This window comes from Equus przewalskii, chromosome 25 (genome assembly GCF_037783145.1).
Source record: "Equus przewalskii isolate Varuska chromosome 25, EquPr2, whole genome shotgun sequence".
NCBI classification, from domain to species: domain Eukaryota; kingdom Metazoa; phylum Chordata; class Mammalia; order Perissodactyla; family Equidae; genus Equus; species Equus przewalskii.
In genome coordinates this window covers 21,193,543-21,221,537 of record NC_091855.1, presented here as the reverse complement: position 1 = coordinate 21,221,537, position 27,995 = coordinate 21,193,543, and the positions used below count along the sequence as shown (strand labels likewise).

Here is a 27,995-nt window from a genome sequence, read left to right as displayed (position 1 = left end):
GAGAGCCCAGAAACAGACCCAAGTACACAGGGATCCTTGATTGAATCCTTAATCAGAAAAAAGACATTTCAGGAAAACTGGCGAAATTCAAATAAAGTATATAGTTTAGTTAATAAGACTGTATCAATGTTAATTTCCAGGTTTTGATAATTATACAATGGCTATGTAAGCTGTTAACATCAGAAGCTGAGAAAACGGCATATGGCAACTCTCTGTACTATTTTTGCAACTTTCCTATAAGTCTAAAATTATTTCAAAATAAAATATTTTTCAAAAAATGCTTTTGACTCAAGAGCCCTAGAGAATGTGAAGAGGGAGTCACACTAATGTGAGACACTAGAAAAAAAGGCCGTAAGTCACCACTGTTGGCCAAGAACACTGAATGGGTTTTGTTTTACAGTTTCAAAGGGTTTAGCTAACTTTATTTACTTACAGCATGGTATTAATGAGACCAAGATCATGGGATCGGAGCTTGGTGCAGGCCAGCTGCACTGGTTTTATCCTATGGACACTTTCTGCAGCCTAGAAATCGCAAAGGTCCCCGATCTAAAAGATGTGAATGGATCAACATAAATTTGCGGTTGCTACTGAGAAACAAAGCCCAAAATGCCTAACTGGTTGTTGACGGTAACTTTATTACTGAAGAACACTCCTAGGCATTAGGACTACCACATTGTGCATTAAATTCTATCAAGAGAAGATGGTTCAAGGGGAATAACTTCAGACTGGCATCACGATAGAACACGTAAGGGCATCAGTCAGCCATGGTATAAACTGATCTTTCCAATTCAGTTTAACCTACTTCCAACCAAGGCAGTAGCTCCTACAAGTCAGTGGACCTGGTTATATTTCCCAGGAAGGGGATCAAGTAGATGCAAACCTGTTCACATCTTGGTTCCAGCTTTGTTTGCACAATGGACCAACTGCAATAGGGCTTCCATGACTGCACAGCAGAGGAACCCTGTGACAGCTCTCCAAATCAACAAGCAAGCCAGTGTACACAGGGCCCTTCCCTTTCCATCTCCCGCTTACCTGTGCCTGCTCTTCTATATGCTTTAGACGTCAGCCCTACCAAAATACTCAGGGTGCCCTCAACAGACCACACTCGTTAGCCTTGCGTGGCTGCATCCTCTCGTCTTTACTTCACTCCTGTTCATCCTTCAGGACTTGGCTCGGTATTTATTGAATCCTCCCTCCGCCCAGTTTGAACGAGAGAGCCCTCCTCCTTGCTGTCAAAAGACCCTGATATCCTTATTGCAAAATTTATCACTCTACATGTAATATTCGCTTTTCTTGCCTCTTTCTCATAAGACCAAGAACCTCATGACAGCAAGAACACCTTTCCTCTTTGTATAGTCAGCTCCCAGCACAGCTCTTGGCATAAAATGTGTTCTATACAAAGCTCCTGAAGGAAGGGACATTTATAAAGGCCAAGACTGTTAAGACAGCTATTTTGCTAGTTCTATGAGATGCTTCGCAAGATGTTCAGCATAGTCCATCACTACCATTAACAACTCAAAGCCATGTCCTCCTGGCTTAGACATCAGTTTTACTTTGGCACACAAAGAACAGTACGTTTTTATTCCCACAGGTTTGGAAGCTTTTATTGACTTTTGCTCTAGTCACTTCCAAAAACAAGAAGAGGTCATTATAAGAGGATGCCACAGAAATTGCCTATCTCCATTCAATGATGTAGGCACAGAGTAGAGGTGAACCCAATCACCGCTGCTTTGATAGAGAAACAGCCCACCAGGAGCAACAGTTAAATGGGGTAAGAGGGTGTCGGTAGACACCTAGCCCTGGGCCCAGTGGCACGTAGTTTATTTCAGATATACATGCTCACCAATAGTTCACTTATATTCTGAAAAGAGGCAGCATAGGGTATTGGCTGAGAAAGGAAACTCCAGCGTCAAACAGACTTGGAGCTTGAATCCTGGCTTGGAGTTTGAATCCACTAATGAGCTCTGTGACTTTGAGCAAGTTAATCTATAACTGTACGCATATTTCATTGCTTTAAAACAGAGAGAAAAGTACCTACCTTAGAGCTGTTGAGGGCTAAGTGAGATGCTGTTGACAAATGCCATATAATAATCACTCCATAAAGAGTCACTATTATTACTAGCTCTAGAAAGGGTTCTACTGGTTTCAAGCAGAGGACACCCAACTAACCTAGGAACACCCTGCTTTGGGGCAGCCACCCTCTTCCCTAAGGGGTCTCCGAGGAAGACGGGCTTGGTGAGCACTGGAGAACTGTCTGCTGGAACAGTGACCAGGGCAATGACTCTAGCGGACCTTTGTTATTGCAGCCGGCTGTGCAGCCTCTGAACTGTCGCCCTCTATTTGCGGAATTCATCCATCCCCAACAGAAGCTAAACATTCCAGATGACCTCACTCTCGCTTCCCGCAGCTGGTGTTCCAGCTGCACGTCATTACTAATCAGATCCACCCACTCCAGATTTTGAATCAGAAACTAGGATGCAAAGCAGCCATGAACACACAGGGTCCCTTCTGGCGAGGGTGGAACCCCTACATCCAGTTCCAGAGGCAGCATGCAGCGATGGTGGCGAAGCGGGAAAGCAAGTTTCGCTTAATGACTAGTAGGGCTGGTGCCTAAAACCCCAATAAACAGCTCTCTGATAAAGTAAGATCTAACACAGTACCAAGGTCAAAAAGTGCTGAGGAAATGGGTCTGTCTCACCTCCTAAACCCAAACTAAAATCTTACCAGCAGCAGCAAGTAAAAACCGGAAGAGAACACTAGATGGGGGTAGCCTCCTCGGACGTAGCAGGGCCCAGGCCTCCTTGCCAGTGAAGACCCTGGAAGGGAGGAAGGGACGGTGGACCACAGCTCAAGCCTGACTTCCCATGAACAGCTACTCCACCCACTAGGAAACAGGGGGACCCATCTCAGAATCTGACGAGCCTGATTAGCAATCCTTCCTACCTCAAAGAGAAGCGAGGGAAGGAGAGAGACCTTCAGTATGCTTTCCTGGAAGTTTACCACGATTATTAATGAATGTAAATGCTTCACTCTAAGTCTGTGCTTCGAGTCAGTGCACTAAGGCAGATGGCAAAGGAACTCGTTAGCACACAGGTGTTAAGTGAAGTAACAGAGGGAAGGGCAGAGACAGACATTGAGTCTGTGTTAGACTGACCTACCAACCAATCTGCCCACCCAGCTGTGGAGACTGAGAAAGAGCAAAGAAGTAGGAGAAAGGGGCTGGAGAAAGGGTAGTGTGGTAGTTAATTTGCATGCTCCACTTTGGTGGCCTAGGGTTTGCAGGTTCGGATCCCAGGCACAGACCTACACATCACTCATCAAGCCAGACTGTGGCGGTGTCCCACAGACAAAATAGAGGAAGACTGGCACAGATGTTAACTCAGCAACAATCTTCCTCAAGTGAAAAGAGGAAAACTGGCAACAGATGTTAGCGCAGAGCCAATCTTCCTCATCGGGGGACAAAAAAACAGTAGGAGAAAAACCAGGGAACAGCAGGGTCAGAAAAGGCAGAATTCCAAAAAGGAAGTAGTTATACAGTATCAAGTCATAAAGATCAACCTAAGGAGTAAATTTTGGCAACTAGAAGTCTCTGGTGAACCCAGCAAGAACAATTTTACCGGTGGCAAGGGGCCAGGTTTTCATGTGGTGGTTCTCAGCCCTGGCTGCCTGTTGCTTTAAAAAGACAAAAGCTGTCCCACCATCCCAAGCTGATGTAATTAGTCTGTGGTTGGGAGTTTTTGAAACCTCCCCAGGCGATCCCAGTGCACGGCCAGGGTGAGAAGCCACTGCTCCGTGTACTGAAGATTTCCGGGCAGGAAGCGCGGGAGAGGAAGTGCACTTAGTGGTAGTGATGGGGCTCAAAGAATTGAGGAAGGGTGTTGTTCTTTGAAGAGGGAGTCTTTGAATGTGTTTAAATGCAAAGTTGTTCACGCCAGGAGTGAGAAGCAGCAGCTAGATTCAGTGTCTGGTCAGGGGAGAGGACCCAGAGCAGAGGAGAAGGGATCCCTGCTGGCCAGGACAGACACTTTCAGGAAGAGGCGAGGAAGGGTGTGTGTGAAGGTGTCTAAATGCAGGCTCCCCACCAAGGCTCTGTAATCTGCTGGGGGAGGGGTGTGGCAGGCTGCTGAGGTTGAGAGAAGGCGGGGCAGAGGGTTGAAAACGGCCAGTTTGCAGTAGCTGCTGACCACAGGTGGGAGGATGAGTGAGATAAATATTTAGAGCAATTCAAACTGTTGCCACGATTTTGGGGTGGCAGAAGTTGGCACGGTGACGACAGCTCTTCATGAAGAAATCCACGGCCCACGGGGAGGAGCGAGATGCAGAATCTACATAAGGTGAAACGGGTTTATTTAAGTCAAAGCTACCAAGGCTGTTCGTCAGTTCTCTATTTTCTTTCCTTTTTCAATTAAAAACATTTGAATGAGCGATCTGCAAGGGTCAGAACTCACTTCTAGAGAAAGAGAACATTAATTTTCATAATTCACATCTTAAAAATCTTTTTATATTCTCACACCTTGCTAATATCTAGTAACGCTAACATTTTTGGCCAGAGGTAATTTTAACTGGTTTTCAAGATGGAAAAGAAAAAGTATATGTTTTAAAATACTGCAAAAATTGAAATGAGAGCTAAACAGCCTACACGTGTGTTAACCACGTTTTTTATTTCCTATTACGATGTTTTGACATCTTCAAAAACCTTTCTGGCTGCGGAGAGACTGCCTCTCCTAGGCTAGCCAATTCTCAGCAATAGCAAAGAACTCAGGCAAGCAGCACGCTTGTGACGTGCGCGCTCACGAGGTATGATGGAGCCACACCTCCTCCATCTGGCCGCTACGCCCAGAAAGCGATCATCCCAGGGCCAGGGACCAGGCAACCTGAGACCACGGTGCAGCCCAAAGGCCCTGGAATTATTCACACCAGCCAGTCCTAAAATGTTTACCCTGCCCTGCCTTGCCTTTCCAGAGGAAACCTCAATAAAGGCTCTGGCCTAACCTATTGCTTGCTCCTGTCTGCTGCCTCCTGACCCAAATCTGGTGTTCGTCCTGTGGCCCTGCATGGCAAGCTGTGCCTCTTGTTTGTAGGGGAACTGTGAATAACATGAAACTTTTCCTGTTTAACGTCGTGGGTCACATTTATAAATTAAGACCTGGGCACAAAACAACAGGAGCATCTGAGGAATGGTATTAGAGAACTCCTCCTTAGCCACACATATTCCCAGAGAGAACCTGGGTTCGCAGGCTTTAGCAAAAAGTTAGGGCCCAGCCCAACTCATAGAAATAAAATCTAAAGAAAAAATGGTCATGATTTCATTTCAAAGTTTATGATTAGAGTGCCATATTCTGAAATGCTGAATCTATGAGTCAGACAACAAAAAAATGTAACATGCTGTTGCTACTGGTCCCCAACCCTGCAGAATTACTAGCTGAAATGTAAAACAAAGACAACAGGGTGTCATTAAGTGCGATCAGTGAAAATTGATTTTTACAGGTTCTGAAGTACTGAGATTAAGTCCTGGCAAAAGATTAGCAATGACTCAACAGGTATTTATTACATAATAGCTATGTACTCAGGGTGGTTTTTTCTTCCAATTATCTTTTTCATTTTTGTGAGCCATACTATAAAGGCTTCATCATTATGATGCTGGAAGATACATGACATTTTCCCATGAAAAGAGGATGCAATGAACAAATACCATAAAAGCACGGATGGCAGTATCTCACACAAATGTTTTACTGCCAATTGTGAAAAATGACTATCACTCACAGACTAAAAATTCATTGTTATATTTTAATCCACTTTTAAAAGGTTGTTTCCATCTAAATATGGCCGCAATGACATTTTTCTCCACATCATTCTTCCTCAATATTTCCAGGGTATCTTTCAAGAGCTTGAGGGAAAAAGTATGGGAGATAAAGACATTAACAGTTTCTGCAAAGAATCATATACGAAATATCTGTACACTTACGGAGGGAAATATAAGAGCACCTCAGAGCACAGGGGGATAACAGTACATTAAAACACTTCTTTTTAACAGTGGCAAAGCCTGCAGTTCTCAAACGTCAGCATGCACCAGAGTCCCCTGGAGGGCTTGTAAGAGGCGACCAGGCCCCACCCTCAGAGCTGCTGGCGGGACAAGAGCGTACTGATGCTGTTGGTGGGGACCCTAGCACCCCCGCTCTAAGCATCTCCCCTTCTCTTCCCACTTGTCGACCTTGCCAAGACTGCTTTCCGTGGAGAACATCTTCAGGATCTGCCCCATTCTTCAATACTGGGTGGGAAGGTTTTTTATTCCCCAAATTTGGCAGTTTTACCAAGTGCTGATTATGTCTATTTGCCGTGGCAGGAAAATTTCTCCTTTTGGCCATAAGTTTGTTTTGCTGGGCTTGTTAAAAACCTTATAATGTGTACTCCTCAGTAACATTATTCACTTGCCTTGTTTCTTTTTCATGTTGCTGTTTCCAGGCACTTGATGTTCATCAGTTTTGTGGTCTTATTGTGGGTGAAAGCATCTTTGGGCCACTCGTGTTTACTAGTAGCTAACAGCAGAACCCACGGATTTCCTCACCTTTTCCCTCTGTACCCATGTGTAGGAACCCATCCTGACTGCTGTCATCATCAATGACTCCACTGACTGTCACGACAGGAGTGGGAAATAAGGCAGTACTGACAGGTAAAATGGGCAGATCAAGCATTAACAAAGGAAGCAGCTGATGGCAGGAGCAGACTGTTTCTACCAGGGCCAGCCCGGTGGCCTAGTGGTTAAGTTTTCATGCTCCACTTCGGCAGCCTGGGGTTTGCCAGTTTGGATCCTGGGTGCAGAGCTGCACACCACTCATCAAGCCATGCTGTGCTGGCATCCCACATACGAAACAGAGGAAGACTGGCACAGATGTTAGCTCAGCGACAATCTTCCTCAAGCAAAAACAGGGAGATTGACAACAAATGTTAGCTCAGGGCCAATCTTCCTCACCAAAAAAACCCAAAAAACAAAAAGGAGCAGATTGTTTCCACCATCCTTCCCACCAACCCACAAACCATGACACATCGTGTAAGCCATGCCCCAAACTAGACTGCACCCACAGCTGCTAGAAAAAGCCACTCTGTTCTCATCTCAACTCAGATAAAGTTCGCCAGACATACAGAACACTGAATACGGCATCTAATGCTGAGACTCTTTTACATAGCCTTCTCCCCAGGAAACAAAAAGTGCATGGCTCTGAACCATGGCAATGAACCCAAAATAAAGCGAAGACTTGAAATGAATCACGCATCACCAGAGCCTTCGCCTGGAGCCAAAGCAGAGAAGCCATCACATCAGCAATGACGGTGGCCTCCCTCCTTCCTCACGACACTCTAGAATTTGATCAACTCTAAAGTGACTTCTGGGAGAACTCTGCTCCTTTACTTTGCAGCTTCAGCATTTGCCATGCTGTGGTCTAGATTGTGTTTCTGATTCCAAAATGCAAAGACAGATCAAATTCATCTATTTGGGATTCATAAATAGTTTAAGTACCTGGCCTAGGCGCTGAGCTCGACTTAGCAAAGGATACCATAAACATCAGAGATTAAGAAACTAATTCAGCTTCTGGTCACTTTGTTGCCCAAATGGCCTTGTTTGCAGCCTGTTTCAAAGCCCAGAGAAACAATGTTTTACGAAATTTTCAATTACATTTGATTTCTAAAGAATTCAAGACTAAATGTGTCCTATTTATCAAGCACATATCACTCAGTAAAGATCATACTCTCCGTCTCCCAAACTTGGCACTATGGAAAGAGCTACTGACTTCCCATGCTGAACAGTTCTTAACAAGAAGCAACACAAGAGTTTTGATGCAAATGAAGTGTTCCCTTTAAAATACTGCATCTGAAAAATAATCTCAAATTCCCTTAAGCTTGTAAGCAAAACTAACTTTCATGAATGATCCGTATGCAAGTAGATAATGTCTTGACTTCTGTACACGGTGGAAAATACACAAGATTAGGATTCAGCCAGGAAGACTGTGCAGCCAGCTGGGAAAAATCAGAACCCTGAAATAAGTGAGAACTGTGGAACTCAGCTTCAGTTATTATTTTTGCAGAGATCAAACAGTGAGCTCAATGATTATCCTCAAAGGAAGTCTTACTATTAGAGTTTTCTCAACAGACTATAGAACCTGATTTTGAAATTATGTGTTCTGTTGAAAGGCAACAGATTTTTAATTTATGACATTATATACTTTGCCATATAAAAAGGAAATTTAAAATTTAGGATTCAAAATACACTCAATTCTAAGGTTATTCCTCCAGCAGAGTAAGTTGGTTAATAATTCTGTACACAAGCTCATGCAGCAGTTTAAAACAAGACGCACCACTTACAACCCGGCGTGGAAAGTAACTGTGTGCTTAACAGCTATTCTCTTAGGTACTTAATTTTCTTCCCCACTTATTACAGGAAGATAGGGCGTTTTGGGATGATCCCTGTTGAAAGTATTCAAAATATGTAGAAAAGCATGCCCAAGAAAGATGATAAATATTCATGGCATACCGTTTCAAAAATATGGGTCTGAGTGACTCGGGTCTCTCAAAGAAAAACAAGATTATAACCCAGGGCAGAGAAAGTGGAAGGCTGGGATTTTAGTCTGGGCTTGATTATGTGATTCTGGGCAAGTCACTAAACTCTGTGACTGTTCTTGTCTCTGTAAAATGGCAGCAGTCACCTACCTTTACATCACAGAGATGTTTAAAACATAAGCAAAGTTGAATACATAAACTATTTTTCATCACAGGTAGAAAGGAGAATTATTAGGCAACATGTCTTGAAGATAAGATGCTACCTGAACTGCAGAGGTCTTAAGAAGCCACGAACACAGGACCAATCTCTGCATGAGCCACGGAGCTTTATGCAAAAAAATTATGTCCATGGGTTTCTCTCTTAAATCCAACAAATTATGTTAGAAACGTGTACCTCAGGACACCATGGGGACTAGGTAAGAACGCACACAGGACAACAAAACCTGCCTTCATCACTAAAACAACTCAGTAGTGCCATTCTATATTCAACAGACATCCTATCCTCTATACGCTGGGTGCAGCCCACAGGGAAGGGAAGTGCGCTCACTGCGACATGAGATCAGGGTGGCTCCCACGGATGCAGGCTGGCTTCAGCACCACTCCTCACCCCGTAACCCCCATCTGGTCCTCCCTCCACCATATTCCTTGTTCAGGACAACTGACATGTTCTCAGTCCTGTACAAAGAGCTCTGTAAACTTGGTGGCAAGTCCCCCTTCCCAACTAGATTCACACCCACCCCACTGACCAGGAAATTCTGCAGCTCACTGAGGAGGATGGTAACTTTTAAAGGGAACACAACAGAGCAGCCCACCACGACATTCTGTGCGAGAAAAAGGGATAACCAGGCTTTGGGCAAAGCCAGCTCTGTCCTACACGGCACCTACTTACACACGGAAGATAAGCAGACGCAGGAGTGGGAGTTCCTCTAGAACACCAACCGAGCAGTGGGCACTCAGAGAACAGCTTCTGTGTACTTCAGAGCAAAAGCGCTCAATACATACCAAAAAAAGCCCTCTGTCCACCAGGCCCCTGAATGGCGGACACTCTTGATGATTTTTAGAAAGCGTGGCTTTCCTCCAGCAGCTCTAGGCAGTCACTTATTCCCCATTTTGACAAAGTAGCATCCAACTTCAGGCTTGGCTGTATCTATAACTCTACAGGCAGCTGAGCCGTCACAGACATGCCAAGTATAAAGGCATGTCAAAAAGACATTTTCCCTCCCCAAAGTATGGCCCCAAGAAGCTATTATTCTAATAGAGTATGAATTTCTGGTGTAGGTACTGACCTATAATATGAACAATAAAAGTCCCAGTGAGTACCTAAAGGCTCACACCGCGACAGGAAGTATGCAGACACAGTCCACTATGTTAAGTTTGCTGTGCGCCTACACCGTCTTCTCCATTACGCCCATCTACCCAGATGTAGATGTCCTCTTTTGGTAGAATACGAACTTTGGAGATGACGCAAAGTACAGTGCAGCTGCTGGCGATCCCATGAGGCCATCTAGAAAAATGGAAGAAGTTCCCAAGGCCGGTGCTGCTGGTGTCTCTTCCGAGGCTCCAAATTGAGAACGTGGCAGATTTATCTTATTGGCACTCTGAGTGAATCAAGACCAGGCTCAAAGGCAGGCCCCACTTCCTGCAAACAATTCCACACACAGGTCTTAACTCAGTGTTTAAATCTGTCTGGAACTGGCTACAAATTTGGGATTTCCTCAAATGATATTAAAAGCTCTACAAAAAATAGGCAAAAGCAGTTACTAGTTTTTCAAGGAAAAAGAGATACCTGCAAAAAAGCAACAGCTCTGTTAAACGGAGCTGTGGGTAGCTGTTGGGACAGCAATAGCAATGTAACAAATAGAACACAGGATGATGTTTTTTTAAAAAAATTGCTGCCCCAATACTTTACGATTTAAAAAAAAAAAAACAAACAGATTTCCAGAACATGATTTTCTAAGAGAAAGTCCACAGCTTTGTCTGAGGAGGAGTCGGTCCTGGTGCTGAAAGGACTGAGAACGTCAATTAAGATACGCGAGACCATAGAATATGAAGTCTAACATTGGTTTCAACACACCCAGTCGGCTCCTGGGGGGGAAATGCTGCTCTCTAGCTGTATCCAGGGCTCTTTTCTTGTGGCATTTTAAAAAACGTAGCTGCAGCTGAGTCGGTGGCTTTCTCTGCAGCAGAGGTCCTGACCAGCCACTCAGAGTTTGGAGATTTCTGGGCCTGCGATGCTGGGGTGGCTGGCTCCACTGCATCCATATGAACTGGTAAGGGTGTTACAATAAAAGTAAGGAGGAAAAAATCAGGAGGAGACAAATTAGAATGAGAGACTCATCAGCGCAAAATTTTCTTAATCCTTTTATTTTATGTCCTATTAACCGAAGTGGTCACATAAGGTTTCTCTTTTTTCTTTACAAAAAAATAAAGGCAAGATTTAAGTAAGATAAGTATTTCTCCACTTGAGAAAATGGGTTTAACTGAACAAATAAATAAATTCAGTAGAACAAATTAACAAGGTAGTAATAATCACTTAGTAAGCAGTTATGTGCCAGGCACTGTACTGGGTAAACACTGCACACTCATGGCAATCTTATTTCTTAATGTAGGTATGGTCATCTCCATTTTCTGGATCAGAAAACTGAGGCAGAGAGAGAGCAGATAAATTGTTCAGGGACACAACAGAGCTGGTTAAGTAGCAGGAGAGTCAAACTCAGATACTGGACTGCAAGCCCTGTGCTCTGTCACACCCCATGCCTCCAATACGACAGCCCAGTAAGGAAAACGGCAGCACAATCACAGATTGCTTCTCAATAGGGACACTAGAGACGTTCTGGACATGGAAACACTGCTTGGGGAGGGCTGTCCCATGTATCTGAGGACACTTACCATTCTGGACCCTATTCACTGGAGGCCAAACGCACTCCCCAGTCACTGCGACAAACACTGTCCTCACTTTTCCAAATGCCCCCTCAGCAGAGCAGTACAAATCACCATCCCACCCAGCTGAAAAGGGACATGGACTAAAATAGAGCAAAACATACAAAAGTTTCGTTTTTACCCTGTCATTCAATAATTCTACTCCCAGGAATGTGACCTAGAATAGCAATTTTCAAATTGTGGGTCACAAAATCAATTTAGTGGGTCATGACCAGTACATTTTTTTCTTAATGAAAAAGAACAGAAAATATCAGAGAGCACCCAAGGGTTTACGTCAAATTTACATGTACACCTAATACATATTCAAACAAATTTCTTACTGTGAATTATCGTAAAAAACATCTTGAAAACTATTACTCTATGGCACATTTACAAGAGTTTCTTGAGGGCAGTGGCTGTCATATGTTTTAGAACCTCAATCACAGCAGCAAAAAATACATTTGACGTCACAATCCAAATCTCTCTCTCTCACACACATGCTTGTTCACTCATATCTGACTGAAAAGAAATTTCATAAAACTATACCTACCATTACTACATGATCATCCACCACAGTGAAAAATCCCTACCCTAGAAACACTTTTTTTGCTATGTATGTTTTATAATGATAAAATATACGTAACAAAATTTCTCCTTTTAATAATTTTTAAGTGTACAGTTCAGTGGCATTAAGCATACTCACATTGTGGCACAACCATCACTACCATCCACCTCCAGAACCTCTTCAGCTTCACAAATGGAAATTCTGTCCCATTAAACAACAACTCCCCATTCCCTTCCTCCTCCAGCCCTTGGCCACCACCCTTGCACATTCAGTCTCTATGACTCTGACTGCTCCAGGTACCTCATATGAGCGGAACCATAGTATTTGTCCTTTCGTGTCTGGCTAATTTCACTTAGTATACTGCCTTCATCCATGTTGTAACACGGCAGAATTTTATTCTGAATAATGAAGGCTTTCAGGCTGAATAATATTCTATTGTAGGTTATACCACATTTCATTTATCCATTCATCCAGTGATGGACATTTGAGTCGTTTCCACTTTTTGGTTATTGTGAATTTGCTGCTAAGAACATTGGTGTACAAATATCTGTCTGAATCCCCTCTTTCAGTTCTTCTGGATATACACCCAGAAGCAGAACTGCTGGATCAGACAGTAGTTTTATGTTTAAACTTTTGAGGAACCGTCATACTTTTTTCCATAGCGGCTACACTATTTTACATTCCTACCGGCAATGCACAAGAGTTCCAATTTCCCCCACATCCTTCTCAACACTTGTTTCCTGTTTTGGTTTTTTTTTTTTTTGCTAGGAAAGATGCATTCTAACCCAACATCTGTTGCCAATCTTCCTCTCTCTCTCTTTTTTTAGTCCCCAAGGCCCTACTACATGGTTGTGTATCCTAGTTGTAAATTCTTCTAGTTTGTCTACGGGAGCCCCTGCCATAGCAAGGCTACTGACAGACAAGTGGTGTGGTTCCATGCCCAGGAACCAAACCTGGGTCGCCAAAGCGGACTCACACTTAGCTTGAGCCACTTGGCCATCAGGGCTGGGCCTGTTTCCTGTGTTTTTGAAGTAGCCATCCTAAGAGTGTGAAGTTGCCCAGATAAACTTTAGCTCTTGTTCTCCCAGAGAACAATGCAGTATTTCCACAATAGCATAAAACGGGATACAATCCAAATGTCCATCAAGAATGCTTAATTGTAGTATATTCATCATATTCATACAATGGAATACCATATTTATGGCTGTAAAAAATGAATGGATTTTGGCAGGACAAAACATGAATGAATCTCAAGAACATAACTGGGTGAAATTTGTAACATAAAATATGATGTTCCATTTACACAAGGTTCAAAAACATGCAAAACTAGACAACATATTGCTTAGAGATATATATGTCTGTTAAAACTATTTGAAAAAAAACAAAGAATGATAAATGATTAACAAAAAAACTATACCCAAAGAATGGGAAGAGGATTGTAAAGGTGACACTCTTCTTCTTAAAGTGGATGTGGGTACATGGTTATTTGTTGTATTGTTTTTCTTTACATCTTACCTGTCTTCTACAAAGATTCTTTTATAGCCATTCAATGTTTACTTAAAAAAAATTTTCAACTTTAAAAAATAATTTAAACTTTAAAAAGGTATAGCAGGCAATAAGAATCTGCCCTATGACTCCTGAGACAAGGGCCATGCTAAAATGGAACTCCTGAATCCAATCACAGGGTTAAAATAACACTGTTTCTATCTTAAGATTCCATTCACTTATCCATACAACAAATACCTAATAAGATCATTCTACGTGTTGAGCATTATTCTAGATGCTAGGAGTACAGCAGTGAGCAAAACAGATACAAATTCCTGCCCTTGAGAATGCATCACGAGCATCACTGGCCTGGTGTTTGGAATCTGATGGAACTAATTAACAGGTTAACTGGTGGCTACCCTTTTGACTGACACTCTAAGGACTCATACGCTATCCCAGGGAGAAAAAGGTCAGAAAAGGCTTTTGGAGTGGCCAAAATAGTCAGGGCTCTGAGTAGAACATCTTATCATCCCTATGCTCCTTGACTGAAAGCCATGTGTTTATTTTTTGAAGGAATGGGATTTGCACACCAAAAGTTCTGATCTGCTATTCTAATGAAGAAAATCATCTCAAGGAAACCAAGTCTGGTCTTCATCTGAGTTCCTCATGTTTCTTATAGCTACTTAGCCTCAAATTTTGAAGAAAACGATTCATTTTTTATTTTCCAGTTACATTCTTCAGGAACATACACAGCTAGTTCCCTTCAGCATGAGGCAGAGACTTGCTGGGCATTCCCTATTCTGGTGTTTTGGACTTAGAAGCAGGTTACATGGTTACTCACTATAAGATCCAGGGATGGCTCTGTGCACCAGACACCTGCATGTTATAAAGCCATAAAGGGAAAGGGAGTGGAGATAAAAAGAGGAAAAGAAAGGTGCTACGCTTTCAAGAAGGATCTACTTAACTCTATGAAAAGCTCCTTCTCCCTGGCCTTTGTTAATATTAGTACAAAAAGACAGGAAGGCATGCTATTCCTTTCTGCTCTTCACCTTTCTAGCCTTATTAATATCTTTAAATTCAGTCAATTTCAACACAAAACTTTCCACCACTGGGGGAGGGAAAAAGGGAAAAGATTTGTGGCTGCATGTTTAAGAAAGAAGCTGAATTCATCACAGTGACAGGGGAGAGTGTTGGCAGAGATCTGAGCTATTTATTCTTTTAGGAAAATCCTATAAAGAATGACACAAGGAAGCCTCTATCTGCAGTCTTGTTCATCACACTGGTGAAGAGTCCGATAACAGATGTATGCAGCAGCGTGATTTAGTGCCAGGAGCTGGCCCCTGATGTGTATTAATACAGCGGCAAAGCGGAACGCACCTCTCTTCATCACTCATTTCTATAAAAGAGGTGGAATCCGAGATGGCCCGATGTTAGTCAGAGCAAGCCCATTTGTTCTACTGACTGATGGCGCGGGCTCGGGCTATGTCCTTCACCTCCATGGGGCACTCAGGTTGTGGATAGAAAAAAAAGAGAATGTTCAGTGAAGCAGGCCTTAGTCAACAAGTGAGAGGAGGAGTTTGGGCTCAGTAGGGGAACATTTAATGTGCAAGTCTTGTTTAAGACTTCCCAGTACATTTCACGACTGGAATATGGAAAAGGATTTTAAATTCTTCTCAACATTTCTTCTCTTATAAACAATTAAAAGCTAAAAGTAGAAGCTAGATATTAAAGAGAAAAAAAGAACAAAAAGATACAAGAGGGGAGAACGTGTTTTAAGGTTTCCAATCCTATAGACTGCATGAGGATCTGGGTTTTGATCTAGAGTGATAGTTTGGAACCATTCCTATTGTACGAACCCTTCTGTTCGTATAAAAGAGAACGCCTGCAGTGTTTAAGAGGGCAGTTCCAGAGGAACAGGGAACCAGTCTGATCTCGGCTCTGCAATTTAACAACCACGTAACCTCGGGGAAGTGACTTAACCTCGCTAAGCCTCAATTTTCTCATGTGCAAATTGGGAATAAAAACAGCATCTACCTTATAAAGTTGTTGCGAAGATTAAGAGAAATAATGCATGCAAACTGTTCATCTCAGCGCACAGCCATGTGGAAATACCTAAAAAAATTTACTATAATCATCATACCTGTGATTGTCCAGCATGAACCATCATCAAGCAGTCATTCCAAACAGAAGCTCAAAGGGGTCAATTTCAGAGTACGCTGAAACTAAGTAAGGGCAGGGAGGATAGCGTTCCCCACCTGTCTCAAGTCTACTCTTTACTCAGCTATCAACTGCTCTGATCTATATAATGTATAGTATTTTTTGAAGAAAATAAAATAATCTGTGATATACTCAATTCCCTCAGAGTGAATTTACCATCATACCAAGAAAATAACTGTACTTCAGATAGGTCCTATAAACAGATATGATCTTTTTATCCAGAGCAATTCACCCTAAATTGTATTGAAATAACACAAGGGATTTCCTATGTCTACTAATTATATTTAACTATCTTCTCTTAACTTCAAAGAAAAATATCTATAGACATCTAATATTTTTCCTGACATAAATACATAACTACACTCTTTCTTTTCATTTAAGGATAACATACATTTGGAAAAGTACATAACTCATAAACGTGTAGCTCAACGAATCTTTACATGTGCATATACTCATGTAATCCCCACATAGTTCATGCTATAGAGCATATCCAGCATCCAAGAAGATTTCTTTATGTTCTCTGCTGGTCACTATGCCCAACCAAAGATAACCACTATTCTGGTTTCTAGCAACTAGTTTTGCCTAGAAAACTAAAGGTTTTAACTTGAAAAATTGTTTTTAATTAGAAATTTCACAACCGGTAAAATATTAGCACTTTACTGTACTGTAAACCAAATAAGAAAGTAAATAAACCCATGTATCTCTTTGGCTACTGACTAAACTGTTACCCTGATGCGATACTCCTGAGCATGGACTTAATTTCCTGTCTGTGTCAGAACAAAACACAGATGACTCAAGATCGTCGACGGTGGAACATAGGGATTCTAACTCAAGAAAGTCGTGTCACGCAGTGACAAGGAAAGACTTCAGGGTCAGAGAGAACTAGGTTTGAATTCTTAAAATGTGTGACCTTGGACAAATTATTTCTCATATTCTCAGTTTTCCCACATAAAATGGGAATAACGACCTATCTTACCACAAAGGTTAGACGACAAGGTATACAAAACACGTAATGTAGTGCCTGGCACACAGGAGGTGCTCAGTAGATGATAACCACATCTAATTACCTGCGTTTGCGCTAGACAGAGATGCTGCGGCCACAGGTTTCCGTTTCCTCTTGATGTCACGTGAACATGGGGGTCCCAAGTGTATGCTTGCCTGTCTGCAGATATGAGAAAGAAAAAATATTGTTTGAACTTTGTAATTCTTATTGTAAGATATTATGTTCAGTCCAGACGAAATCCTTGACCCATCACAGACATACACTAACAAAATGGGCACCGTCCTTTGCCATCAAGTGCCAATACAAGATTATTCAAAATTAATCATAACTTACTCATTATAAACAATACATACCCATTCTAAACTTTTTACCTAAATTCAGAATAGCAGGGATTCAAGATTAATTTTAATAAATATGTGTTTCATCACATGCTGATTTTTATACAATTATTTTTCATAAAAACTATAACCACAATTGTTCTAAACTCTCTAATTAAATACCTACTCCCAAGTGGTAATATATTGAAAAGTTTAATGCTACATGAACACAGATATTTACATAGAATTTTAATAGAAAGTTTAACCCTTCTATCACTATAAATCTGGATTTTTAATAGTGTCTGTAACACCAAGTTAAATAAGTTTAGTTTCTGTGATTTTTAAAAAATATTAATTATGTGCTAGAAATACATTCCCTCATCTGACTATTCAGCTTATTTAAAAAAACTCTTATTTAAAAAAACTCTTGCAAACAGGCAACAACAGTAAAAAAGAGAAAAAGAAAAACACAAAAAACAAACAGTGAGAGCTTCAAAGCTAGAAAAGCAAAAGATTCTCTGAAAGACAATGGACTTAACACTGAAATGGCTGGTATGCTACTTTCCTTCCACACTTCCTCCCTCCTCTCACACCAGACAGATCCTACCCGATTCAGGACCAAGCTGAGTCTCACCTTTACACAAAGCTTTCCTTGAACATTCAAGGCCTTATCTACATGAATCATTATTTGACTGGTGTGTATATATCTTGCTTCCCTAATGAGGTTTAATCTTGAGAATAGGGACCATATTTATATTTCTTTCTTAATTTTCCAATGATTTACCAACCTCAGCACAAGGCATATAGCTGATCCCCACTACATATCTGTTAACTAGAACTGACAAAAAGGAATAAAAGTTCTAAAAACCAAATAGCCAACTGTACACTTAAAAGTGGTTAAAGTGGTAAATTTTGTTATGTATATTTTACCATAATTTTTAAAAATAGCCAGGACACAACATATAAAAAGGAATATAGTAAAATCATACCAGATGAACTCTTAATTGGTAGCCCTAGGTGGGGATGGAGTCTCATGGCTTAATAGTCTTACAAGAATCTCAGTCAAATCTAAGAGAACCTAGTGAGCAAAGCAACAAGACAACTGTTGAATGGGAAAATTCTCCTATTCAGAGGGCCCCAATCTGGCAACTTCCATAGTTTAAAAGCATATACATAGGCTTGCTATCTCTCTCTCTCTCTTTCTGTCTCTCTCTCTCTCTCTCTCTCACACACACACACACACACACACACTCTTTTCTCCAAAGAGCAAAAGCTTAAGAGTCAATTCAATTGATAAACAAGAAAAGATAGGAATTTGACTGAAACGTAAGACATTTTTTAGAATGCAAGAACACTGCAATAGGCAGACATTTACAATATAAACCCTATGGTTTAGAAAATTCCATCCAAGTCACTTTTTATTGATCACTCTCTTCTCTATGTGAAAAGAGTTAACTTTAGTTATGTACCCCATGAATAGTTAATTCTGAAACCCCAAAGTGAAATGTAAGTAGAAATGTGTAAAGCAGGGAAAACAATGCATTGTTCAAACCTTAAAGAAGTCCTGGGAATAGTCTAAAGCAGCATGCTGATTTAATAAGAAGAAACCTGGATGACAGAATGCCAAAGACAGACAGGCCTTCAGTGTAAATGCAGACGTGACAATTCCCTTTGAAGCCAAAGACACAGGCAGAAAAGACAGTGACACTACAAAATTTTCTTTCTCGTCAAAACAGAGAAATGTAGAGTTCTCGTCAAGATGGCGCTGTGAGCAGACGTTGAACTCGCCTCCTCCCACAAACACAACCAGGTTACAACAAATTTAGGAAGAATCCCCCTGGATTGAAAACTGAAAACCGGATAAAAAGAACCCCCACAACAAGGGACAGTCCTGACAAAAGCAGAAGAGGCAGTAACTCCGGCCAGAGAGGAAAAAAGCCACCTTTGGGAGCAGTGGAGCTTCTCAGCTGGCCAGGCGGGAGCCAACCTAAGGTACGCAGCCCTCCCTGGAGGAGTGAGGTCCGGAGCGGGGTCAATACTGCTATAAGCATCCTTTGGACTCAGCCCAACTGAGAGTGGGGGTCTTACTATCTGGCTTTGCTGGCTATTAACTGCAGTGAGGACACCCCAGAAAAGCTATCGGCCGAAAGGCGAAAAGATCCGGGTCTTAAAGGGCCCACGCACAAACTCACTCATTGCAGAAACCTAAAATCACAGAGAGAAGGCAGACTGTCCTTTGGTGAAACGAGACTCACCTGGTGGGCTCTGGGGGCATCTTGGTGAGAGGAGGATCCTCTCCTGAGACTGAGACATTGGTGGGGGCCGTTGTTCTGAGCTGGTCCAGGCGTGCTGATACTGACACAGGTGGGGGCCACTGAGGTGCGTCCCTTGGGCTGTTAGCCCAGGGGTCTGCCACACCCACTAAAGCACAGATTTAATCCAGTTCAGCCAGGGCAGGCAACCCACCCTAGGGACTGGCCCCACCTAACAGCAAGCCCTCAGGCTACTTTTCAGCCTGCATTGACTGAATGCCTTGATCCTCTACAGGCAGGCAAAGGTGTCTGCCTCTGTGGGGCAGGGCTTGTGTGAGGACCTGGTGAACTGTGGGGGGCACTGGGGCAGCGGGGGGGGGGGGGGGGGGGCCTCTGCAGTGTGGCAGTGGGGTATGCTCCAGGGGGTTGAGAAGTGTGCATGGACCAGGACTGTGCTGACAGTGTATGTGGTCCAGAGAGGGGTGAGGCTTATCAGCGGCAGAAGACTTGTGTTTCACAAATAGCCATAAAAAGGATCAGCCCCACCTTCCAAAGCCTGAAACAACTGAGTGCCTCCACGCCAAGGGCTAGCCCTACTCAGCTGCACTCCTAAGAGAACTGACATCAGCCTTGTTGGCCTCAGGCCTATCACAACTGTACGCCCCTGAGCCTAGCAACCAGCTACACTGGGTGCCAACCCAATTAAGAGGACAATTGCAATAAGAGTGTGCTAATAGGCGGGACCAAGATGGCAGAGTGAGTGGTCTTCTTTGTCTCTCCCCCGTGGAATCTACAACTAATTGGACATTCAGCGATTAACAAAGGATACCCAGATAGCATCTCAAGATGCCTAAGAGTCTCATACTACTATACATAGGAAGGTGAACAGACTTCCCCCCGGGAGGAGGTGGAAATAGGTGAAAACTCTCTGACCCTCGACCCCTGACCCCCAGACAGCCTAGTTCCTGCAGGAAGCTCTCTTCCAGCGGACTCCCCCATAGCATCGCCACACACCAAGGGCGGGAGTGTGCACTCACCAGCGGAGCAACGGTGGAAACAGGTGACAACAGCCCTACTCAAGCCCCCCGTGATTACACCTAAGCCCAGGGGGAATCCCCAGGGTCCTGCACCCCCCGGCAGAGAAGGCCTCCGCGCGCCATTAGCAGGGAGGCCCCTCCCAGAATCCAGAACAAAGGGGAGCTCCTGGTGGGCGGATTCCCCGGCCCGGCACCAGACCGCAAGCTGCTGCTGGGCCCACGGTCTCCAGCGCACAGGTCGGTGCAGGGGGCGCCCTGACTTACCGTGGACGTGCTTGGGGACACAGTTGGAGCTCCAGCACCCGGCTCTGCGGCCCGGGGGGAGGCTCCGGGGCCCCGCACCTCCCCGGCAGGGAAAGCCTCTGCTTGCCATTAGCAGGGAGGCTACGCCCAGAATCCAGGACAAAGGGAAGCTCCCGGCAGGCAGATTCCCCAGCACTGTACCAGACCGCAAGCTGCTGCTGGGTGCATGGTCTCCAGCACACGGGTCGGTGCAGGGAGCGCCCAGACTTCCCGTGGACGTGCTTGGGGACAAGGTTGGAGCTCCAGCGCCCGGCTCTGCGGCTCAGGGAGAGGCTCGGGGGTCCTGCACCCCCCTGGCAGGGAAAGCCTCTGCTCACCATTAGCTGGGAGGCCCTTCCCAGAATCCAGAACAAAGGGAAGCTCCTGGCGGGCAGATTCCCTGGCACTTCACCAGACTGCCAGCTGCTGCTGGGCTCACAGTCTCCGGTGCACGGATCGGTGCAGGGGGTGCCCAGACTTCCCGTGGATGTGCTTGGGGACTGGGTGGAGCTCCAACACCCAGCTCTGCGGCCCGGGGGGACACTCCACGGTCGTGCACCCCCCCAGCAGGGAGGGCCTCTGCTCGCCATTGGCAGAGAGCCCCCGCCCAGCATTCGGAACACCAGGAAGCTCCCTAAAGCAGAATTCCCCACAAGGCAGCAGCTTACAAGCCACCGCCAGGCCCACGGACTCTAGCTGTGTCCCAGACGAGGCAAGGGGCTCCCAGAGATCCTGCAGGAGTGGAGTGGGGCAGAGTGGAGCTCCAGTGAAATGGCTACATAGCCCAGGGGGGAACTCCAGGTTCCTACAGCAGCCTCAGTAAAAGCCTCTGCACAGCACTAGTGGAGAGGTCCCAACTGGCAATCACAAGGCAGGAAGGCCCTGGGGCAAAAGTAGCACAGCTAGGTGAGCTAACAACAGACTGCAGAAGATACCCATAGCTCTGCTGGGACCTATAGTGGACAAGTGTGATCTTGTGTGCTCTGTTAGGGACAAAGTGGCAATTATAGGTGATCCTGCTCCTGGCTGCTGGGAAAGCCCACAATACCACTACAGACCACAAGGAGGGAGCGCGTCTAAGTGGGCTGCAACAGTAGGCATCAGCAGCCTGAGGCCCCTTTGCAATTGCCCCCACAACCGACGAGGGACCCCACAGGACCACTGTGACTACGAGGAGGGGTCCAGGTCCAGTCAGTAACAGCTGACAGGGTTCCTGGTTAGTGCAGTCTAAACAGCTGCCCCGCCCCCCACACACACACCAGTCGCAACAAGTGGAAGCAGCGACTAAACTCTATCTCTATTCGGAGGCACAAATCCACACCATCAAGCAGTATGAAAAAATACATTAAATCTCCAGAACAGAAGGAAAATGATAAGCACCCAGAAAACAATCCCAAAGACAATGAAATCTATAGCCTAAATGACAATGATTTGAAAACTGCCATTATTAAAAAACTCAACGAGTTAAAAGAGAATTCAGATAGACAACTCAATGAGTTCAGGAGCTATGTCACAAAAGAGCTTGACACTATAACGAAGAACCAATTAGAAATACTGGAGATGAAGAACACAGTGGAGGAGAGTAAGAAAAATCTGGACTCTCTGAACAGTAGGGTCGATAATACGGAGGACAGAATTAGCAATTTGGAGGATAGGAATATAGAAATGCTGCAGACAGAGGAGGAGAGAGAACTAAGACTAAAAAGAAATGAAGAAACTCTCCAAGAATTATCTGACTCAATTAGGAGACGCAACATAAGGATTATAGGTATACCAGAGGGAGAAGAGAAGGAGAAGGGGGCAGAAGGCCTGTTCAAAGAAATAATAGCTGAGAACTTTCCAAACTTGGGAAGAGAGATGGAACTTCATGTGACAGAAGCCAATAGATCTCCAAACTTTATTAACACAAGAAGACCAACCCCAAGGCATACAGTAGTGAAACTAGCAAAAGTCAACAACAAAGAGAAAATACTAAGGGCAGCCAGGCAGAAGAAAATAACTTACAAAGGAAACCCCATAAGGCTATCAGCAGATTTCTCAGGAGAGACCTTACAGGCTAGAAGAGATTGGAATGAAATATTCAAAACGCTAAAGGACAAAAACCTGCAGCCAAGAATACTCTACCCAGTGAAAATATCCTTCAAATACGATGGAGAAATAAAAACTTTCCTAGATAAACATAAGTTAAGGGAATTCATCGCCACAAAACCTCCTCTTCAAGAAATGCTCAGGAAGAACCTCATTCCTGAAAAATCAAAAAAAGGAAAGGGGTTACAAAATCCAGAACAAAGGAGATAAGCAGAAGGACAATAACACAAAGTAACAGCTCTCCATCAGGACAAAATGCAAAAGAACCGGAAAACAAGTGATAAAATGGCAACGGTAGGCCCCCACGTTTCAATAATCACTCTAAACGTAAATGGACTGAACTCTCCAATCAAAAGGCACAGAGTGGCAGGATGGATCAAAGAACAAGATCCAACAATATGCTGCCTCCAGGAAACACACCTCAGCCCCAAAGACAAACACAGACTCAAAGTGAAGGGATGGAAGACAATACTCCAAGCTAATAATGAACAAAAGAAAGCAGGTGTTGCCATACTTATATCAGACAAAGTAGACTTCAAAGCCAAAGAGATAAAGAAAGACAAAGAGGGGCAGTATATAATGATAGAAGGGACGCTCCACCAAGATGACATAACACTTATAAATATATACGCACCTAACACAGGAGCACCAAAATTCGTAAAGAAACTATTAACAAAACTAAAAGGAGACATCAACAGCAATACAATAATAGTAGGGGACCTCAACACCCCATTAACACCAATGGACAGATCATTCAGACAGAAAATCAACAAGGAAATTATAGAATTAAATGAAAAATTAGATCAGATGGACCTAATAGATATATATAGGACACTTCATCCAAAAATAGCAGGGTACACATTCTTCTCAAGCACGCATGGAACATTCTGAAGGATAGACCATATCTTGGGAAACAAAGCAAGCATCAATAAGTTCAAGATGGTTGAAACAATATCAAGCATCTTTTCTGATCATAATGCTATGAAACTGGAAATCAACTACAAGAATAAAGCTGGGAAAGGGCCAAAAATGTGGAGACTAAACAACATGCTACTGAACAAACAATGGATTATTCAAGAAATTAAAGAAGAAATCAAACATTATCTGGAGACAAATGAAAATGAAAACACACTGTACCAAATGATTTGGGACGCAGCAAAGGCAGTCCTATGAGGGAAATTCATTGCAATACAGGCTCACCTCAATAAGCAAGAAAAATGTTACATAAACAACCTCAAACAACACCTAACGGAATTAGAAAAAGAAGAACAAACAAAGCCCAAAGTCAGTAGAAGAGGGAAATAATAAAAATTAGAGCAGAAATAAATGATATTGAATCTAAAAAGACAGTAGAAAGGATCAATGAAACAAAGAGTTGGTTCTTCGACAAAATTAACAAAATCGACAAACCCTTAGCCAGACTCACTAAGAAAAAAAGAGGAAAGTCTCAAATAAGTAAAATTAGAAACGAGAGAGGAGAAATCACAACAGATACCAAAGAAATACAAAGAATCATAAGAGAATACTATGAAAAACTATATGCCAACAAATTGAACAACCTAGAAGAAATGGATAAATTCCTAGACTCATACAACCTGCCCAAACTGAATCAGGAAGAAATAGAGAATCTGAATGGACCAATCACAAGTAAAGAAATAGAAACAGTAATCAAAAACTTCCCCAAAAATAAGAGTCCAGGACCAGACGGCTTCTCTGGAGAATTCTACCAAACATTCAAAGAAGATTTAATACCTATCCTTCTCAAACTATTCCAGAAAATAGAGGAAGATGGAGCACTCCCTAATACATTCTATGAAGCCAACATCACCCTGATCCCCAAACCTGACAAGGACAACACAAAGAAGGAAAACTACAGGCCAATATCACTGATGAACATAGATGCAAAAATCCTCAACAAAATTTTGGCAAACCGAATACAGCAATATATCAAAAAGATTATACAATGATCAAGTGGGATTTATACCAGGGACACAGGGATGGTTCAACATCCGCAAGTCAATCAACGTGATTCACTACATTAACAAAATGAGAAACAAAAACCACATGATCATCTCAACAGATGCAGAGAAAGCATTCAACAAAAATCCAACATCCATTTATGATAAAAACCCTCAATAAAATAGGTATAGAAGGAAAGTACCTCAACATAATAAAGGCCATATATGACAAACCCACAGCCAACATCATACTCAATGGACAAAAACTGAAACCCAGCCCTCTCAGAACAGGCACAAGACAAGGGTGCCCACTTTCACCACTCTTATTCAACATAGTACTGGAGGTTTTGGCCAGAGCAATTCGGCAGGAAAATGAAATAAAATGAATCCAAATAGGCAACGAAGAAGTAAAACTCTCGCTGTTTGCAGATGACATGATCTTATATATAGAAAACCCCAAAGAATCCATAGAAAAACTATTAGAAACAATCAACAGCTACAGCAAAGTTGCAGGGTATAAAATCAACATACATAAATCACTAGCATTTCTATATGCTAACAATGAACTAACAGAAAAAGATCTCAAGAACTCAATCCCATTCACAATCGCAACAAAAAGAATAAAATACCTTGGGATAAATTTAACCAAGGAAGTGAAAGATCTATATAACGAAAACTACAAGACCTTCTTGAAAGAAATTGACGACGACATAAAGAGATGGAAAGACATTCCATGCACATGGATTGGAAGAATAAACATAGTTAAAATGTCCATACTACCTAAAGAAATCTACAGATTCAACGCTATCCCAATCAGAATTCCAATGTCATTCTTTACAGAAATTGAACAAAGAATCCTAAAATTCATATGGGGCAAGAAAAGACCCTGAATTGCTAAAGCAATCCTGAGAAAGAAGAACAAAGCTGGAGGCATCACAATCCCTGACTTCAAAACATACTACAAAGCTACAGTAATCAATACAGCATGGTACTGGTACAAAAACAGATGCACAGATCAATGGAACAGAATTGAAAGCCCAGAAAAGAAACCACACACCTATGGACAGCTAATCTTTGACAAAGGAGCTGAGGGCCTACAATGGAGGAAAGAAAGTCTCTTCAACAAATGGTGCTGGGAAAACTGGACAGCCACATGTAAAAGAATGAAAATCGACCATTCTTTTTCACCATTTACTAAAATAAACTCAAAATGGATCAAAGACCTAAAGATTAGGCCTGAAACAGTAAGTCTTCTAGAAGAGAATATCGGCAGTACACTCTTTGACATCAGCTTCAAAAGAATCTTTTCGGACACCATAACCCCTCACACGAGGGAAACAATAGAAAGAATAAACAAATGGGACTTCATCAGACTAAAGAGCTTCTTCAAGGCAAGGGAAAACAGGATTGAAACAAAAAAACAGCCCACTAATTGGGAAAAAATATTCACAATTATTTATCCGACAAAGGGTTAATCTCCATAATATACAAAGAATTCACACAACTCAACAATAAAAAATCAAACAACCCAATTACAAAATGGGCAGGGGACATGAACAGACATTTCTCCAAAGAAGATATATGGATGGCCAATAGACACATGAAAAGATGCTCATCATCACTAATCATCAGGGAAATGCAAATCAAAACTACACTAAGATATCACCTTACACCTGTTAGAATGGCAAAAATATCCAAAACCAAGAGTGACAAATGGTAGAGAGGTTGTGGAGAAAAGGGAACCCTCATACACTGTTGGTGGGAATGCAAACTGGTGCAGCCACTATGGAAAACAGTATGGAGATTCCTCAAAAAGTTAAGAATAGAAATACCTTATGACCCAGCCATCCCACTACTGGGTATCTATCCTAAGAACCTGAAATCAGCAATTCCAAAAGTTCCATGCACCCCTATGTTCATCACAGCATTATTCACAATAGCCAAGTCATGGAACCAACCTAAGTGCCCAGCAACTGATGAATGGATAAAGAAGATGTAGTATATATATATACAATGGAATACTACTCAGCCATAAAAAAGGACAAAATCGTCCCATTCACAACAACATGGATAGACCTTGACGGTATTATGTTGAGTGAAATAAGCCAGACAGAGAAAGACGAACTCTGTATGACTCCACTCTTAGGTGGTAGTTAACATATGGACAAAGAGAACTGATCAGTGGTTGCCAGGGGAAAGGGGGGTGGGGGGAGGGCACTAGGGGTGAAGTGGTGTACCTACAACATGACTAACAATGATGTACAACTCTAATTTCACAAGGATGTTAACTTTCATAACCTTAATAAAAAAAAAAAAACAGAGAAATGTATAGAATAGAGCTTCAATCTTTTCCACAAACAAGGTACTCGAGTACTTACAGACCCAAACTCCCACTGTCTGAGCACTCTGCTCGAATTCAGCCATGCTTCTGCTAAAGCGCTTCAGAAAGAGAAACAAGTCGAATGAAGGCAGCAGTTCACGCTCAGGCTTGCTCTTCTTCATGTTAAGCTCATTAAAGGACTCTCCCAAACGTTTTAGACTAAATGTTAACACCATTTCTTCAAACTAAACTATGTGATTAGACGTCAAGAGAGTGGTTACCCAGGAGCTGGGGGGAGTGGGAGGAGGGATAATGACTAGAAAAGGCACAGGGAGCTTTTGGGATTCTTTCTGGTAATGTCCTGCTCTGGATCTCGAGGCTGGGTACTCGGACGCGACTTCAGGAAAATTCAAGTGTATATTGCTTTGTACACTTCTCTGTATGTATATTACCCTTCAATAAGAAGTTTAATTAAAAAACATTGCTTCTTCAAGATCAATGTTTACAAAATGCTGAGTTTTACAAGACAGATGAAAAGCATAAGAAAAGTACTCGAAAGGGTTTTACGGTATTAATTCTCAGAGTTTCAACTTGGGCCAAATTAAATAAATACTGCCTTTCATTTACACAGCATCCATCAATTTCGCAGCTTCGTATGTTTGATATATGTCAGTAAGACGGTTAAGGGCACATACTGTCACTCCTTTGTGGACCTAGTCAATAACATCTATCTCACATTTTGAAGGAATGACACATTTTAGAGTAAAAAGAAACCATTTATGCACCAAAATGTTTAAATTTTTAACCATTTTGAATGGAAATATGGTGGTTTGTAAAATGCTTATTTATTTTAGTAACATGAAAATAAATATTACTCACCTACTATTACACACACAGGCTATTACACGGCACTGTAATCTGCAGCGTCGTCAGGGAGCTGCTGTGGACTCAAAGGCTCAGGCGGTCCTTAGGCCGCCCTGCCCTCTGGGCCACGGTTCCTGG

General features: G+C 42.7%; 1 protein-coding gene across 4 annotated transcripts in view; it reads right to left on the bottom strand.

Annotated features, from left to right (window-relative positions):
* Positions 1 to 5,767: 5,767 nt before the first annotated feature.
* GPATCH2L (G-patch domain containing 2 like) overlaps positions 5,768 to 27,995 on the bottom strand; it is a 60,790-nt gene continuing 38,562 nt past the window's right edge. For 2 of the 4 annotated variants that reach the window (XM_070594142.1, XM_070594141.1), the window contains exons 9-10: positions 16,804 to 16,898; positions 5,768 to 10,817 (exon numbers count right to left, since the gene is read on the bottom strand). In XM_070594142.1, coding sequence (XP_070450243.1) covers positions 10,657 to 10,817; positions 16,804 to 16,898 — 256 coding nt within the window. In that variant the 3' untranslated portion in view covers positions 5,768 to 10,656. Of the gene's footprint in view, positions 10,818 to 14,707; positions 15,632 to 16,803; positions 16,899 to 27,995 lie in introns of those variants that run through there. The other 2 variants (XM_070594144.1, XM_070594143.1) reach the window with 1 other exon arrangement.